We start from the raw sequence: 17,847 nt of genomic DNA, 5'->3' as shown, positions 1-17,847 counted from the left end.
GAGTGAGATGACATCTTAAGAGATATGAGATTTCTGCAAATGCTGGTGTGTTAATAAGCAATTTCAGTTTTTCAGTTCTCCAACTCTCCCTCCCTCCCCCCCACCCTCTTTCTCTCTCTCTCTTCCTCCCCCACTTCTCTCCAATCTAGTAAACCATAGGGGCAGGGTGGACTAAGACTGTCTGTTTCATCTCTCCCGTATCAGTACCTGTAAAATCAGGAGACCTGCCCCTTGGCTGGCCTCCCGGAAAGGTCAGAGTCACGTGCTCTGGGAAGGTCTCCCACACTCTGCCCACTGGGGCAGGTGGGTTTCTTCTAACAGAGAAGGACAGTTTGAGCCGCACCAGCATTGAGAGCTAGACATTTTCCACCAGCTGCACCATCTGACAGTTCAGAGAGTGAAGGCCCTGGCCAGTTTGTTCTGCAGGTTTTCTAAACACTCTGTGGCTCAGACAAGTCTTGTGGGATCCTCCCAGAGGCTGCTCAAGCTGCTGGCATCGGGCAGAGTTTGTTGCTTCCTGAAATCAGAGAAGGTTCCCAGTGTCCCTGCTCTCCCTTCCACTCTGCAGAGCAAAAACAGACTTCAGTCTTGTGACTTCAGACAGCTCAAGTCTGGAAATAAATCTGGTTTTAGTTATAAGTGGGAAATCCTCAGTTCCCAGGGTTATGAAATACACACAACTACTTCTGGCTAGTTTCCTTTTCTGATGATGCAGCCAGACCCTTTGACAGTCAGGGGCAGGGAACCTGAGTTCTCAGAGTATCAGCCCTGCTTGTACGGGACCTGGTGGTTCCTTGGAAGTTGTCACAGGCTCCCCACATCCCATAGGGTTCACTCGTCTCATCTTCCCTGAAATCTCCTCTCAGAGGCATCATGAGGTAGGACAGCCTAGAATATCACCTGGGCAATGGGCTGTTCCATACGCAGGGTAACTTTAATAATAATTAAGTTTCATCCAGGCCAACAAACCAGAAGGTAAACATTAATCTACATGAAGCATTACCAGGAGGACAGAGCAGTAGTATAGCTGATAGGGCACTTGCCTTGCATGCAGCAACCCAGATTCAATCCTTGGTATCAGATAGGGTCCCACAAACACTGCCAGGAGTGATCCCTAAACACAGAGCCAGGTGTAAGCCTGGCCAGGTATCACCCCTTACCCACTCTATTCCCCATGGGCCCCTCAGGGTCCTTTGGAAACAGCCACTTGGACAATATGGTCTAATGCTTTGGTGCACTGCTTCAAGTGCTTTTGAAAGAGTCTAGCCCCGACTTTTCATGTGTTCCCTCCATGGATTGGATGAAAACAGGCTGTCCCGCTGTCCAGGCTCCTGGGTCCCTGTGCCTGAATGGAGAGTCGCCTCCTGTGGCCCTTATAGACTTCCTGCCCTTCATGCTCTCGCATCTCAGCACAATGGAGTTGGGATTAGATGAAAACCGATTTAAGGAACTGGGTAATGAGAGCAGACCTGTGGTGTCAGAAACAAAAACTAGGATGTGACTGAGTGTTTTATTTACAGTACAAAGGAATGATTCTCTTCCCTTTGTACTGTAACCTCAATAGAGGTTTTTAAATACCTTTGAAATAAAAAAGCTCCCTTTGCAGGTTGTCAATTCAGCTCAAAGGTTCAGTTGAAAATACAGCCTCAAATATTTGCCGTTAAGGAAATTTTGATGTCTTCAGTGCAGTGAGGACAACTGCTTTGCTAGGACAAACCCATCCCTGGGACCTCACAACAGTGACTTGAGGCTCTTGGGGAAATTTCAGGATTCCTGGGGAGGGTGTCGTGGTATGACTGACACGTCTGGCTTCACAGGGTCCCACTCAACTCTGTTTCATCTGCCCCAGGGTACTAGTCTCACAATACTCTGTTCTTCCCTCATGAGACAAAAAAGTGTTTGGACAGGGCGCGTCATCAAAATTCCCTCCTGGGGTACAGAGAGTCAAGTGGGTAGAGCCCTTGATTTGCTTGTGGCCTACCCAGGTTCCACATATGGCCCCCGAACACTGCTAGGAGTGATCCCTGAGTGAGAGCCACACTCCTGGGAGCTGGCCCACCGAAACAAAGCCAAACGAATTAAAAGTCCCTCCATCTGCAGACATAGCCTGGCAATTTGTATAAAGCCAGTGACCCCAAACCCACAGAGTTAACTTGGAGAAGCATCTGAACCCCAGTTGTTCATGAGGTTTCACACCTTTTTCTTTTCTTTTTTTTAATTACTTAAGGTATTGCGTCAATAGTAAGGGCATGCTCTGAGGAGGAACAATTTGTAAACACCAGGATGTTTACACCATCATAAGTGTATCAGAGCCAAGGCTACCACAGATTTCCTGTCCAGTCTTTTCTCGGTGGGATGGAGCGTTGGGATAATGTTTTGAGTTCAACAGGACTGCCCCTGCCCTCAGCCCTGAATCAAACCTTTTGACCTTTGAAGGCGCGAGGAGGGTATAGGCGTTTGCTTACCCTGCCCAACACATCTGCTAGAACAGGTGCGTGTGGCAGGCCTAGAAGTTCTGAACTTGTACCTGCTTATTTTGAGCTTCTGGGGATCCCAAGTTGCAGGGATCAGCTGGTCTCAAGTGTCCTCTGCAAACTGTCCCCTATATTCCATCTGTCTTGGCAGCTGTGTGCTCACAGTTGGCTGACCCCTGTGTGGCCAAATCCCTGAGCAGCCTATCCCTTTTTCAACACAAGCTGTATTTTGGCACCATGGGGAGAGGGTTCAGAGACAGGCCTCCATCTGGACACCAACCCCTCTAACCCCCGCCTGCGCTCTTCACCTCACACAGAACCATGGGCATTTTCTATTGTTGTTACTCCAGCATGACTGAGTCATCCAGAGATGTCCCTCATTTCACCCCCGGGCACCTTCTAAATAATATGAGTTGGCATATCTGGAAAGAAATAAGTCCAACTAGAAAAGCTTTGACAGATACGTGAATTTTACTGATGATTTCTTGAGGACACAAAGTACTTCGACTTCCATTCAGATATCTTAAAAGTCCCTCTTCCACGCCCCCCCTTTGGCCTTCTGTGGCCCATTATTAGCTGGATGGAGTCTCCCCAAGCAGCCCTCTTGTGGGAGAAGCTCTTTGTTTACCTCCTTGTTTCAGTCCACATACTCCAAAAGGAATCAGGCCATTTCCAATGGGACTCCAAACCCAGAGAGGCTAGCTGAGCAGCAAAAGGTGAGTGGCATCTGGTCCAGGGCTGCTCACGAGGATGTCCTCCTCAGTGTGTGTGCCATAGTCCACAGGTTTATCTCTGGTGGCATCTGAGAAGAAAAGAAAGGAGTCCATACTGTCAGGCCTCATTCTCTGGGGCTGACATTATCAACGTTCATCTTTTGAGGGACACGGGTAAAACCAGCATAAAGGATCAAATTGGGGAATGTTTTCTAGTTGGTTTCTCTGTTTTGAAAGGCATCCTTCAGGCCCAGTTTGGAGTGGAAAGTTTGTCAGTCTCTATGTAATCTTGTTTCTTTGCAGCTTCGGACATCTCTGGGCAAAGGCAGAGCATTTATTCGCTATTCCTTGGTGCACCAGAGGTTGGCAGACACCTTGCAGCAATGCTTCATGAACACCAAAGTAACCAGGTAAATCGCCTCTCATGTTCAGCAATGCACTAAAATCCCATCTTCAGTGATGAAGACAAATGCTGCTGTGCCTGCTGGTGTCACGCCTCAAGTGAAGTCTTTCCACATCAGCCGTTGTCTTTCTCCTCTTCCTCCACCACCCTTGATGCATGCAGGGCAGGCGAGGAAGGGATTCATGCCGTTTTCTTGGCTACACTAGTGCTGGGCCCTAAAGGAACTTTGGCCCAGGTCTCTTTATTCCTCCTGACATACTGTAGTTTTCCCTGTGCTTGGCCTGAACTGGGTACTCAGCAGAATCACTGGTGAGGCTTTTTATGTCAGTGGGACCTGATGTCGGGAGAGATACTGAGTCATACCTGCTGGGCCTGTCTGAAGCTGCTGTGGCCCCCTGGGTAGTCCGTGTGGTTAGCCTTGGTGACTCAAATGCAGAACCCTGGGAGAGCAGGAAGTGAGGAGAGAGGAGGCACTGAGCCCATGCAGGGGAGAGGAGTTGGCGGATACTCAACAGCTGGGCTTGGCGAGCACCCCTTTCCGGCTCTGCCTCTCCTCTCCCTTGGCCTGTCTTCCCAGCTGATCAAAAACAAATCACTTCTGAATTTAAAAAAAAAGGTGGAAAATTTTTTGTTTCATCTTGTCTCCTTCAAAATTAATTTATATAAAGATCCATTTCTCTTGCATGGGTAGGCCTTGTAAATTCCTTTGAGTTGAGAACCTTTGCCTGCTTGATTTGATGGTGGTTTGTAGATGTTTGGTCAAGCCCTCATAAACTGCGGGGGCTTCCGGCATACCACAGTTCACAGACATCAGCTACATGATGTCTTTAAATTCATCTGTTTAAAAGTTTTCACTTTAAATTTTTTGTTTTGTTGTTTTCCATGAAATAATTATCACCTTGAAGTGGAGTTTTTCTTTGCACTTGGCTTTTAAATTGTTGTCAGCATAGAGATTAGCCATAAGTTCAGCTTTTTGTGTTGAATTTTCCAGAAGAAATAGAGGATGACATTATATTTTTAAAAAAGAAGTATTTAATCCTCTTTAACAGACCTTTCTTGGCAAGCAATTTAGATATGTTTTCTTGCATCTATTTTGGGAAAGATATATCATATATAATATATGTTATTACATAATTCATTTGTTTTCGTAATTTCTTTGAGGAATAAGTTTGTTTGAGAGTTATATAATTATGCTATGAAAATTAAATTTGTCCTTTTTTTGTCTTTAACTGATTTTGTAATTCATTTTGTAACCTTGAGTTAGAATTTGATAAGGTAGAGCCATTCTGGAAGAACTCATTAAATTCGTTCTTTCCTTATCTTGGTTGCTTTTGTAATTGATACCTTTCATTTTTCCCTGTAGTGACTGGTACTATGCAAGAAGTCCCTTTCTGAAGCCAAAGGCGAGCTCTGACATTGTGGGCCAACTCTATGAGCTGACCGATGTTCAGTTTGACCTGGCATCAAGGGGCTATGACTTGGATGCTGCCTGGCCCACCTTCGCCAGGTACCTTGAAGATGTGTTTGGTTTAAAAGACAAAGGGGAAGGTGTTTTGTCATGTTGAAGACTGACACCAGTTTACTCAGAGCCATGTTACTTGCTCAGTACATTGCATAAAGCATTGCAACTCATATGCCTGTTAATTTTACAGACTTTGTTGAATCATAACTAATATAATAACATTGGAAAGCTCCAACTTTAAATTAACCTAATTTACCAACTGGTGTGGGTCTGTGGCAATACATATACAAAAGCCAAGGTGTTTGGGTCCAAAACACAAAAAAAACAAAAGTGGAGGGATTTGTCCAAAAACATTACTGATCAATGGCAGGACCAAGACATAAGACTCAAGTCTGATGAAACTGAAAGCCAGTGTTCCTTGTTTTGTTTTGCTTTACTTCAATGAGGCATTCTGAATTTCAATTTTCATATTTTCATTAGGAAATACTTTTTTTTAGAGAAATATCTGAGGGGGCAAGTGCTAATCACTAGGGTTATAAACCAACATTTTGTCATATTTATGTTACTTATCTTTTTAAAAACTTTTTAACTGTGAAACCATTTTACAATTTCGGAAAAGTTTCAGAAATAGTGTCATGTACCCATCTGTCTTTCACCTCAATTCCCTAGTTATCAATATTTTCTATTTCTCTTAGAAAAATTCTTTTTCTTTATGTTGGTTTATTCTCTGAGCCATTTGGGAGTATATTATACACTTAATTCCTTAGACCAAGCAGTTCATTGTGCATTTCCTGAAAGCATGGCCCTCCTTTTATTAAATGAGAAAATTAACACCAATACAGTACTGCTATCTAAACCTTATGCAACTTTTGAGAATTATCCCCAGAATGTCTTTTACAATCCAGCATCACATATTGCAGTATGTACAGTCTCTCTGGTCCTCTTTCCTTTGGAAGTTTAGCAGTCTTTGTTCCAAATTGCCTGAAAAGTGTAGGCCCTGTTCTTTTTCCTGTGAAGCATTCTTTCATTTGTGATTGTCTGGTGTTTCCTCATTAGCAGATTCAGGCTCAGCATTGGTGGTGAGAATGCTTGGCATTGTGTCCTCTTCTGCTTGTTTCGTCAGACATACAGTACCAATATGCTCACCACTAGCAAGGTCAGCCCTGGTGGCTGGCCACGGTGGTTGGTGAGGGTGCAGCTAGTCATTTTTTATCTGTAAAGGTAAAGGTAAAGGCCCTCCCGTTGATCGTCGATTTGCTCGAGCGGGCCCAGTAACGTCTCCACTGGAGACTTTGTTGTTACTGTGTCTGGCATATCGAATACTCTCGGTAGCTTCCCGGGCTCTCCGAGAGGGGCGGAGGAATTGAACTCGGGTCGGCCATGTTGGCCGCGTGTAAGGTGAACGCCCTACTCGCTGTGCTATCGCTCCAGCCTGTATTTGTATTTGATAGAAATATGCTTGAGGTTCGGTATTATCCTGTTTCTCTGCAAGGAAAGATTGCTGCCCTGTGGTGAAGAGCAATGGTTTCTACCCTTTCACACCTGCTACAGGCACCTGGCCCAGCACTGCTCCTGCGATAACCACCGAGTGAGGCCAGTGATTTTTGTCTTCTTGATGCCGACAGACTGACACTGACTGGTCTGCAGACCTGTGGGTAGAAGCGATTCATGATGCAGAGTCTGTTGTTCATATAAACCAGTCGGTTTCCCTAGCAGTGAGTTAGGCTGGTTCCTCTTCCTGCCAGTGCTGCTGGGAGTAGCTCCCTGTTTCTCTCTGTGTACTATGTGACTGTCTTTAAGATAGACACTGAAAAGCGGAATTGCTGACTTGCGGACACAGGTTTTAAAAATGGAACAATTTTAGGGCCAGAGCAGTAGTACAATGGGTAGGGCGTTTGGCTTGCACATGGCCAGCCATGGTTTAATCCCATATAGTCTCCTGAGCACTGCTAGGAGTGATTACTGAGCTCAGAGGTGGGAGTAACCCCTGAGCATCACCAGATGTGACCCCCAAACCAAATAAATTAAAATGGAACAATTTTAGATTAAGGAGAAAATTCTGTAAAATATGAATTTTAAGAAAAATTTAAAATTTAAGTAAAAATGTGTCTAGTTTATAGTGTTCCCACTCAAACAAGAAGCTGTTGTGTTTCTAGACTAGTGCGGTCAACTGAATTGTCTTCCAGTAAAGGAAATACTCCATGTCTGCACTGACCAGTGCATGCACTTGAATTAGAAGTGGGTCTTCCAGCCACACTGCATAGATAGACTGTTAAGTGGTACCCAGGGGCCTGTAAGCACAATGCAACCTTTGTTTACCAGATCCACAGCTGCTTGATCCTCCCTAGTGGACAGACCAGAGTAGGCATGAAAGGTTCAAGGAAAACATAAGCCAAAAATCAGTTGTTGTTAGATTCACTTAGTTCTGTTTTGGCAAGAAGTGGAAACTTGTCACATTTGCATGTTAGTGCCAGTGCTCCTGTGCTGAAGGTTGACATAAACTGTACACTCTACTCAGGAGGCTTTGCCCTACAACCACCTAGTTGCCTAACGACATCTGTCCTCTGAGTAAGTGTGTATATGTCCATGTTCTTTCCTGTGCGAATCTGAGCATGTCTGTTCTGTGGCCCCACAGGAGGACACTGACTCCTGGCTCATCTGCCTACCTGTGGAAACCCCCCAGCCGAAGTTCCAGCATGAGCAGTCTGGTGAGCAGCTACCTGCAGGTAATTAATGCCAGGACGGCCAGGCCTTCTTCTCTCTAGTGCACCAGGGTCTGCCCTCACTCTGAGCAGCGCAGCATCATGTCCTCAGACACCTGCCCCGCCCGCCCTCCCCCCCAGATTCCGACAGCCTAGTAGCATCTAGGCCTATGAACCTTTTAATTCTTATGCCAACTTTGAAATATCTTCAAAGAAGCGGTTTAAGGCAAATCGGTCTTTCCTCTGCCAACTGTATGGCCCAGGGAAGATGACCTGCTCTCTCAGAGCTCCAGATCTCTCATCTGGAAAATGAGGACCATGACAGCTCTCTGAGCCCACTGGGGCGGGCGGGAGGATGGAGGTGGGGCAGGAGACGGAATGTACCAGGCTCCCGGGTTTGACAGAAGCAGGCGATTAATGAGTGTTTGCCGACTAATGGGCGTTTGCTGGAGGGTTAGTTTTGTTAGAAACAGGAAACATTTTTGGTTACATATTGCTTTACGGGAAGAAACTGAAATCAACCAATAAAAGTTGACGAAGATAAGTATTAAAGGTAGGAAATAGATAAATCTCTCATCCTGTTTCAAGGTTTATTCGTCTCAGATGTTATGGTGCAGAAGTTAATGGTGCAGTGGGTGAGCAGGGTTGACTGTGGTCTCAGTAAACTCCACGTGTGTCAGAACCAGCCCCGCTGCTGTTGCTGAAGCTGCAGTGCAAGGCAGATGGCGAGTGCAGGAGCCTCAGCAGGACTCGTGGCCTAGCCTTGGGCTTTGCTGTGCCGCCTGCCGCCTTTGTCCGCTGCTGTGCACTCAGGGGATACAGTCACTGTCCTCCCATTATTCATCGATTTGCTCAACCAGGCCCAGTAACGTCTCCATTGGAGACTTTGTTGTTACTGTGTTTGGCATATTAAATACATCACGGGGAGCTTGCCGCGTGCCGGCGAGATACTCTCGGTAGCTTGCTGGGCTCTCTGAGAGGGGCGGAGGAATTGAACTCGGGTGGCCATGTTGGCTGCATGCAAGGCAAACGCCCTACCGCTGTGCTATCGCTCTTTATAAACTAGCTGTAGGTCTTCTAGTTTCTGCATTTTTACTTCTTTTTCAGTGAACACTAAGTCTTCCCAGGTAGCTCTGTGGCTTCATTCCAATGGCCACTTGTCTTATTTTTGCCACCACAGACCCAGGATATGGCCTCCAGCTTTGATCTGAACAGCTCCTTAAACAACGAGGCTCTGGAAGGCTTTGATGAGATGCGGGTGGAGCTGGACCAGTTGGAGTTGCGGGAGAAGCAGCTGCAGGAGCGGATACAGCACCTGGAGAGAGAGAACCAGGAGCTGAGGACGACCATCCGCTCGCAGGAAGAGCAATTGAGAGAGGAGAAGGAGCGGGGTCGCGTGGCGGCGGCGAACAGCATGCACCTCCCCTACGTGCTGGCCGAGCTCCAGAAGCAGTGGGAGGTCACGCAGGCCACACAGAGCACCATGCAGGAGCTGCAGGTATGCCTGCAGGCCCTGGAACAGGGCGCAGCCGAGAAGGAGGAGGATTATCAGTCAGCCCTGCAGCGGCTGGAGGCCCTGCTGCAGCCCCTGGCTCGGGAGCTGGAGGCCACCCAGGATGCACTAGGCAGGAAGAACCAGCACCTGATCAGCATCCAAGGGCAACTGGGCACAGCCGAGTGCAAGGCGGATATGGTGCCCAAGCCAACGGGATCACCAGAGCTCACCCCTCTCAGTGCGGCCCCGGAGCTCCAGGCACCAGAGGAGAAGCTCCGAGCCCTGGAAGGAGAAAACGCTCAGATCCGGGAGCTCAGCCGGCAGCAGGGTGCCCGGCTGGAGCAGCTGCTCCAGGAGCTGCAGCTGAAGGAGGAGGCCCGGGCCCGCCTGGAGGTCCAGGTGGAGGAGATGGGCCCTCTCCGGGAGGAGCTGCTCAGGAAGCAGCAGCAGGTGGCCCAGCTCCACCAGGAGCTCCAGGAGTCCGTGAGCCGGGGGCTGTCCCTGCAGGCCGAGCTGCAGGACGCCCGGCGGGAGGAGCAGGGGTTGCGGGATGAGAAGGTGCTGTTGGAGCAGGAGACCCGCTCCCTCACTCGGCAGCTGCCCCTGCTGGAGGCCCAGCTGGCGCAGGTGAGCCAGCACGTGAGCGACCTGGAGGAGCAGAAGAAGCGCCTCATCCAGGACAAAGACCACCTGATGCAGAAGGTGGGGATGTGGGAGCGGCACCCCGACCAGAGGGAGACGCTGGGTCCCCGAGACACCGCCCAGCCCCTGGCCAGCCAGAAGCTGGAGGAGGTGGGGGAGGCCCAGACGGCGGGCAGCCCCCAGGAGGAGAACCTCCAGCAGGGCACGGCGGGGCTGGAACAGGAGCTGCAGAGGGTGCTGGAGCGCAACCAGCTCCTGGAAGGCAAGCTGCAGGCCCTGCAGGCCGAGTACCAGGCCCTGCAGCAGCGGGAGGCGTCTATCCAGGGCTCCGTGGCCTCCCTGGAGGCTGAGCAGGCCAACATCCGGCACATGGGCGACCAGATGGAGGCGAGCCTCCTGGCCGTGAGGAAGGCCAAGGAGACCATGACGGCCCGCGTGGCCGAGAAGGACGCTGCCCTGCAGAGCAAGGAGGCCGAATGCCAGCAGCTGCGCGAGCAGGCGGAGGAGAGCCGGCGGCTCGCCCAGGCCCAGGCCGAGGAGATCCAGGCTCTCCAGAGTCAGTGCCAGCGGCAGACCCGGCTGCTCGAGACACACCCAGCAGCAAAGGACCCGCAGGGGCTCGGTCCACCCCAAGACAGTGCCTCCTGTGAGCTCGCTGGCCAGCTGGCTCTCTCCCAGGCCCAGGTGGAGGTCCACCAGGGGGAGGCCCAGCGGCTGCAGGCCAAGGTGGCGGACCTCCAGAGCCGACTCCAGGCAGCCCTGGGGGAGCAGGAGAAGGTGCAGAGCCAGCTGAGTGTGGCCGAGGCGGCGCTGAGGGACCATAAGGTCCTCGTGCAGCAGCTGAAGGAGCAGAACGAGGCCCTCAACAGGGCGCATGTCCAGGAGCTGCTACAGTGCTCGGAGCGGGAAGGGGCCCTGCGGGAGGAAAGGGCCGGCGAGGCCCTGCAGAGGGACCAGGACCTGGAGGCCCTGCAGAAGCTGCTGACCCAGGCAAAGTGCAGCTCCCAGGAAGCCGAGGCAGAGCACGCTGAGCTGCAGGAACAGCTGCACCGGGCCAACACCGACACGGCCGAGCTCGGCATCCAGGTCTGTGCGCTGACCGCCGAGAAAGAGCGGGTCGAGGGAACGCTGGCCCGCACCGTCCAGGAACTCCAGGACACCAAAGAGGCCGCCTGCCGGGAGCGCCAGGCCCTGGAGTGCCAGGTGGCGAGCCTGCAGCTGGAGAAGGAGAGCCTGCAGGAGAAGCTGGGGGCGGCCCAGGAAGCAGCCAGTTCCTTGCCGGGTCTGCAGGCACAGCTGACCCAGGCCGAGCAGCGCGTGCAGAGCCTGCAGGAGGCCGCGCGCCAGGAGCACGACACCCTCAAGTTCGTAATGAGCACCGAGATCATGGACTCCCAGAGCAAGCTGAAGGTAACCCTCGCCCTGCACTCCCGGATCCCGTCCGCTTCCTGGGGGTGGAGTGGGGATCGGGTGCATGGGAGGAGGGCTGCCCCTTGGTCCAGGTGGCTCGTGAGTGAGGGCCCAGGATGTACCGGGGTAGGGGGTTGGGGGCGGGCGAGTGAGGTCTCCTGCCCTCCTCACGCACAGCCCTAGGGGCCTCGGTCTGGACCTCCCCACTCAAAACCACGGCATGCAATCTGTTCCGCACGGAATGTTTGAAGCTGGAGAGCAGGATGTGACCGACTCAGCTTAGGGACTTCCTTTGGGATCTCAGAAGGCCTGAAACCTGTGCCTTCCTTTCTATACGGTGGCAGGCCGCAGGCCCTGGGTGGTGGACCCACCCCAAAGGAGGTACACGGCATGGGGTGTTTTTCTGTTCGAGGCCTCTGCACAGCCATCTGGCCTTTCTGATCCTTCAGATACTGGCCTGAAACCAGGTGCAGCCTGGGGAGCAGACATGGTGCCTTTTCACAAAACCCCAGGATACAGGAACTTAGAATGGGTGGTGGGTTCCTGCCAGCCTGAAGAAGGTTCCATGGGCGCAGACTGGGGGCCTGGAGGCTGTCCGTGGGGCTTTGGTTTCTGGTGCTGTGCCTTTGGCTGTGTGTGTCAGGCATGTGTGTCTCCTACAGCTCCTCACCCTCCTCCAAGGAGCTGTGGCATTTCCACAGAGCTCTTCCCACCCCATGGGACTCTCAGAGGCCACTATTTTTTTTTTTTTTGTGGAATTTTAATGCAAAGTTTGGGAGTCAAGCTAAGTCTCTTAGTAAACTTGGAAGATATTGTTACCACGGAAGTCCAAAGTTTATGGAGTTTGTGGGGGCAGGGGGCAGGGGAGACATTGTTTTTATAGCCTTGGGGTCAGAGGAGTCTCAGAACAGTTCCCTCCCCTTCTACCACCGTTTCTGCTCTCCAGACTGCCAATGAGGAATGCAGGAGCCTCCAGGCCCAGCTGGAGAAGCAAGGCCGGAAGCTGCAGGCTGCCGAGGAGGCCATGGAGAAGCTGAAGGTAGGCGCTGGCCAGGGCAGCCCGGGAGAGCCCACCTGGGAGCTCTGACAGGCCCCAGAGGGCACCGGGCAGTGGGGTGGTGAGTGCAGGCAGGGGAGGGGGAGGGGGGCAGGGGTCACTGTAGGAGCAGGATCTGGTTCCCTTTCCCTGCCCCATCTCAGAGGGCTCCCGCGGAACTAGCCACCCTCATGCTGCAACTGTCATCACTGGACAGCCCCTTCCCACTACCTGGAAGCCTGATTGTGTCTGGACACCTGACAGCTGACATCTGCCAGCTGTGTCTCTTGTCCATCCCAGTGGCCTGTGGGAAGGAGACAGGTCATCCTTTGTGGCCCTTTCCGCAGGCATTGCCCAGTTAACTGATTCCACCTGGTGCAGGGGGTGGTCCCGAGACCCAGTGTCAGAACAGGGACTTTTCCAAATGAACTTCGTTCCCGGCGACCCCACCTCCACCCCTGCCCCAGAGGGCCCGATCCTGCCGCCCTTGCCGCCGCAGGACCCAGTGACAGTGACAAACAGGGTCACGTCCCTTCCACGATGGAACTTAAAAACAAACTAAAGTCTGTCCCATTGGAAGTGACCCAGCTCAGTGTGGGGAGGGGGGGGCGGGCACACCTGTCACTCAGGGCAACCAGCATGGGCTTCTGTGAGCTGAATGTCTCTCCCTGATGCCCTGTGCCAGGCTGCCCTGGAGGACATGAGCGAGAAGCTGAGCCACGCAAACAGCTGCCTTTCCGAGTGCCAGGCGGCCGTGCTGAAGAAGGACGAGGAGGGGGCCGCCCTCCGAGAAAGCCTGAGCAGGTTGGTTCCCATCCCCCTCCCTGGGGGCAGCGAGCTGCAGGGAAGGCAGCTCTGGTGGAAAGTCATTTAGAAAGTCAGACACTCATACCAGGCCCCGAGAAGTTCTTCTGCGAGAAAAGCCACAGATGCTGGCGTCAGAGCCCCCTGGCAAGGGGCCCGCGGTGCCCTATCGGCAGCCGCAGGACCTTTCTGCCGGTTCCATTTCCTTATCTCTGCAGGGCATTTTCCAGTTCAGTGAACTAGATGTTTTGGAAGAACCAGGATAAACTGAAAAGTGGGCTCTCGTAATGGTCAGGGTAGGAGCAAACGTTTGAACAGTGCCTCAGTGGAGGTGGGGTGGGAGGTAGGCGCTGCTTCGACTTTGTTGCAGCTCTTTCCCCAGGTAGCCCTCCCTCCAGTCCTTGGAGGCTGGTCCTCTCCTTCTTTGTTCCCATTTTACAGAGGGCAACGAGGCTCAGTGGAGCTAAAGGTCAGAAGGTATGCAAGTCAGAGTGGTGGGCTGGCAGCCCAGCCCGTTTGGCTCCGGAGTCTGGTTCCCTCGGCAGTTTCCTTTACAATGCAGAGATCCTTTGGGCTTTGTTTCAGCTTGGCATGAGTGCCTGTCTTCCCTCACCATGAAGCTTTGTCTTGCGCCCCGAGGTGCAGCGGGGTCAGGAGGGGGAATTCTCCCAGACTCGCCAGAGAGTGCGTGTGCCAGGAACGGGACTGGCTCACCTCTCCCAGGACAGGGGCCACGTGTCCCCGTGCGGAGCCCATCACTCCATCACCTCTCCCAGGACAGGGACCACGTGTCCCTGTGCAGAGCCCATCACTCCATGACCCATTCATCGTGACTCGTTTGCCTTCAAGTTCAGCCTGGCTTGTGGCCAGCCCTGAGTCATCCACAAGCCTCATCACCTTCAGAACTGGGACCCCCATAGAGCGTGAACCTGAGCTGGTCACCTGGTGGATGGGGCCAAGCTAGTCCTGTCCAGGGTCATGGTGAGAGACATCTGAGACTGAACTGCCGTCTGCTGCCCCCAGCTGGAGGGGAGACACAGGGCACGTTGGAGATTCAGTCACTTGGATATCCATTTCTTCCCAACTGGTATTTCCAGAATTCTAATACTACAGGGCTCTGACTGCATGTGGTCAGCTTCTTCACATGACAGTGGGAAGACAGAGAACCTCCCAAGTTGATGTTTTTTGTCTTTCTCTTTGATGCTATAGAACAGGGCCAGAGAAACAGTACAGCGCATAAGGTCCTTGCTTTGCGTGCAGCCGACCTGGGTTTGATCCCGGGCACCCCATATGGTCCCTGAATCCTGCCAGAAGTGAGTGCAGAGCCAGCAGTAACCACACTGACCACACTAAGCTGGGTGCGGTCCAGAACAAAACAAAATAAACAAAAAAAAACCATAACAGCAGCTCTTTGTTAGATTGCTCAGAGCAATTATTTTAGCTGCTCACGGTTGCATAATTCACCTGACCAGGTCTGGTCGTGCGTGCATGTACAGACTGGTCTGTCTCTTTAGAGCCCTGTGTTCTGTAGAGCTTTTGTGAACCTCCTGCTGGCATCCTGGGGAAACCACTGCCTCAGGATATAGGTGAGCTGAGAGTGCAGCGGGCAAGGGCAGGAAGGATGTGGGCCTTTTGCTGTAGTCCGAGAGAGTCTGCTATGCCCGGGCGGAATTCCTGCAGGATAGGTCCCCCCGGCCCCTCAGTGCAGATTGATTGCCTGGTCTCCGCCCCATACTCGGAGCCCCGCTGAGCCCTGGAAGACAGTGTGGTCCCTCTAGGTAGCAGACCGTGTCTTCTCGGTTCTGAGTCCCCTGTCTTTGAGCAAATCCCTACATCACCTGCCGTGCATGTGCGCCTTTTCATGTGGCCTCCCCACGCCACCTCAGTCCCTGCCTCAGAAACCAGCGGTGCTGCCTTCACCATCTGGGGCTGGCCTGACAACCCAAGATCTCTGGGTGCTCCTGGAATAACCCTGGTCTGTGATGTGTGTGTGTGTGTGTGTGTGTGTGTGTGTGTGTGTGTGTGTGTGGTGGGCTGAGTGCGAAGAGTTTCTAAATGAGAGGGGGATTCTTCTATACACGGAGACACCTTCCTCAGTGGTCTGGGCTAGCCCAGAGGCACAGGGATGGCTGGACACCACGGGTGACCACCATGGGTGACCACCAAACCTTGACCACTCCTCCTCCAGGACACAGAAGGAACTTGAGAAAGCCAAAACAAAAATCCAGGAGTATTATGACAGACTCTGCCAGGAGGTGACGAATAGGGAGGAGAGTGACCGGAAACTCCTTGCCGACCTAGACGACCTGAACCGCACCAAGCGATACCTGGAAGAACGACTGATAGAGCTGCTCAGGTGTGTGTCGGGCCCACAGCGGGCCAGGGGCTCCCCGCACTTTGGGTTTTTCTCGGAAGAAACTCAGCTGTTCTAGAAAAAAAACAAAAATGTCTCACAGGAAACGGGCCCCATTGTCTGTGTTCAGTTGTCAGGGCTGCACACACATGTCCAGGGCCTGCTCTGTCCCCAGTGACCTCAGAGCGGGACTCGCTGCTCCCACTGGAGTTCGGCTGACTGTGTGGTTTCATGCAGAATGCTGACGCAGTTATTTTCAAAATCTCTGTGTACTTGAACCGCAAAAGAGATGGCACATCTTAATACCGTCAGGCCTCTCCCCATGACCTGGCGTTTCTTTCTTAACCTCCCTTCCCCTTCTCCACCCCACTTTCCCTGGTGTGAGGGCTCCCAAACTCCAGTGTCTCCAGGGAGCAGACAGCTGTTGTAAATGCAGGGACTGGACCCGCAGGACAGTGGACACGCTCGCGTCCCCACTGCATGCTGCAGCTCCAGACCCCAGCTCAGCGGTCAGGTTGCCTTCCTAAGGGAAAGTGGACACTCAAGATTGTCCACATTGGAGAGTCATTCCAAAAGCTCTTTTCCTTGTGATTATGACAATAATCAAATATACAAAAATAATCTAACGTACTGCACTCTTGTATAGCTGCCCCCCTTCACCCCCAGCTTCTACGTTACTCAGCCCACAACACTCAGTCTGGTTTCATTCTGCTTTCCCCCACCTCTCTAGATTATTTTAGAGCATATTCCAGCCATAGTATCTCCTTACCCTCAAACATTTCAGCATGTGCTTTTCTACAACAGGGACCCTCCATTTTAAACAATTACGGTATCATTCATTGCCCTGCTTTAAGATGAACTAACCCTTAGTATTATCAACTATCTAATTTTAGATTTTTCAGTTGCCATCTATCCCCCCCTCTTCTTTCTCTTGCAATTAACTTTGAAAGAAACCAGGTCATTCATCTGGAAGACCTTCCTTTAGGGTAGATACCACCAGGACTCCCCCATAACCTGGCCTTTCTTCATGGGGATTCCCCACCCCGCCCTCTCTGCCCTGCCCTGTGAAGCCATTAACAGCTTCTCCCAACCTTTATAATTCCTCATTGATAGGTAAAACTAGAATATTTTCTGAACTAGTGGGTTGAGTAGCCTTCAACCTTGGCTACAGAGTAGGATCAGTAATGGAGCTATTAAAATGATGCCCGGTCCACGCCAACCAATCTGAGCCCGGAGTGCAGTCCTGTTGTCAAGGTAGCCAGAGCCCAGAACCCCAGCTCCGTTGGCAGCTGGTTCAGACCCAGATACAGTCACATGGGCAAGGGTGCCATATAGAGTCGGTTCACAGTCTAGACTCTTTCCTTCAAGAACTACAGGAGATCTGATGTGGTTAAAATCTGATTAGCCCCTTCTTTGCTGTGTTAGCAGTCGTAGGTAAACAGTGCCTGTATCTCCTAACTCACCAGGGCTTGAAACATGGTGATACTGAACTACGACTAATTTTGAAGTTTAAAATCTGCAGCCACAGACCATCAGTGTGCCAGATCGGAACTTGACAGTCACAGCTTCCCGAAGACTGTGAGGGGAACACCCAGGCTCTCACCCGTCGTAGGCTGGGCCAGTGCCTGGCTTCCTGGTCGAACAGGCAGAGTGTGGACCTGCTGGGGGAGTGGTCCCGGTCCTGCATGCCACCACTCCGGCCAGTGTTCTGGCCTTTGTAAGAGGGAGAGTCTTGCTGAGTTGGAGACCTTGGCTCTGATGGAGCCCATACCTATTTTTATTTATTTAATTTTAATTTTTTTTTATTGAATCACCATGAGATTCAGTTACAAAGCTTTCATGTTTGAGTTTCAATCATACAATGATCAAACACCCATCCCTCCACCAGTGCACGTTCTCTACCACCAATAGCCCCAATATACCCCTCCTTTCTAGCCCTCTCCCTACCTCCATGGCAGACAATTTTTCCCTATAGTCTCTACTTTTGGAGCCCATACCTCTTGACCTGAGTCTGATGTGAGTCTTTGGGGCTGAGGAGCCACTGGGCCCCATCACCCACAGGATGTTGGTTGGAATAAAGAGCTAAACCCTCCCACACTCTCAGAATGACCACTGTCAGCAGTAAGAAAGGCCTACTTGCATCTTCTCCTGGCATCAGACGTGCTCCTGGAAGCCCCCCACTGCTCGCGGTGGTGTCTGGGGTGTGTGGACTCGATGAGACTTTCAACCTAGGGCATATTTTCTCTTCTCTAGTGATGAGCCAAAAATGGAATATGAGTGTAAAAGCCCCCAGAGCACATGGAAGACACCCGTGGTCCTTGGGCCTTTGTGTAACTGAGTGTGGGTTGTAGCT

At 51.8% G+C, this 17,847-nt stretch overlaps 1 protein-coding gene across 1 annotated transcript in view; it reads left to right on the top strand.

Moving 5' to 3' along the window:
- The window catches only part of FYCO1 (FYVE and coiled-coil domain autophagy adaptor 1), a 72,097-nt gene that overhangs the window by 15,333 nt on the left and 38,917 nt on the right, over positions 1-17,847 (top strand). Inside the window, exons 5-11 of the mRNA XM_056129425.1 lie at positions 3,491-3,597; positions 4,954-5,097; positions 7,688-7,778; positions 8,935-11,301; positions 12,248-12,340; positions 13,023-13,141; positions 15,330-15,497. Coding sequence (XP_055985400.1) covers positions 3,491-3,597; positions 4,954-5,097; positions 7,688-7,778; positions 8,935-11,301; positions 12,248-12,340; positions 13,023-13,141; positions 15,330-15,497 — 3,089 coding nt within the window. The remainder of the gene's footprint in view (positions 1-3,490; positions 3,598-4,953; positions 5,098-7,687; positions 7,779-8,934; positions 11,302-12,247; positions 12,341-13,022; positions 13,142-15,329; positions 15,498-17,847) is intronic.

The sequence above is a fragment of the Sorex fumeus genome, unplaced genomic scaffold, assembly GCF_029834395.1.
Source record: "Sorex fumeus unplaced genomic scaffold, SorFum_2.1 ptg000072l, whole genome shotgun sequence".
In the NCBI taxonomy this organism is placed as follows: Eukaryota; Metazoa; Chordata; class Mammalia; order Eulipotyphla; family Soricidae; genus Sorex; species Sorex fumeus.
This window is presented reverse-complemented; position numbering and strand designations above follow the sequence as displayed.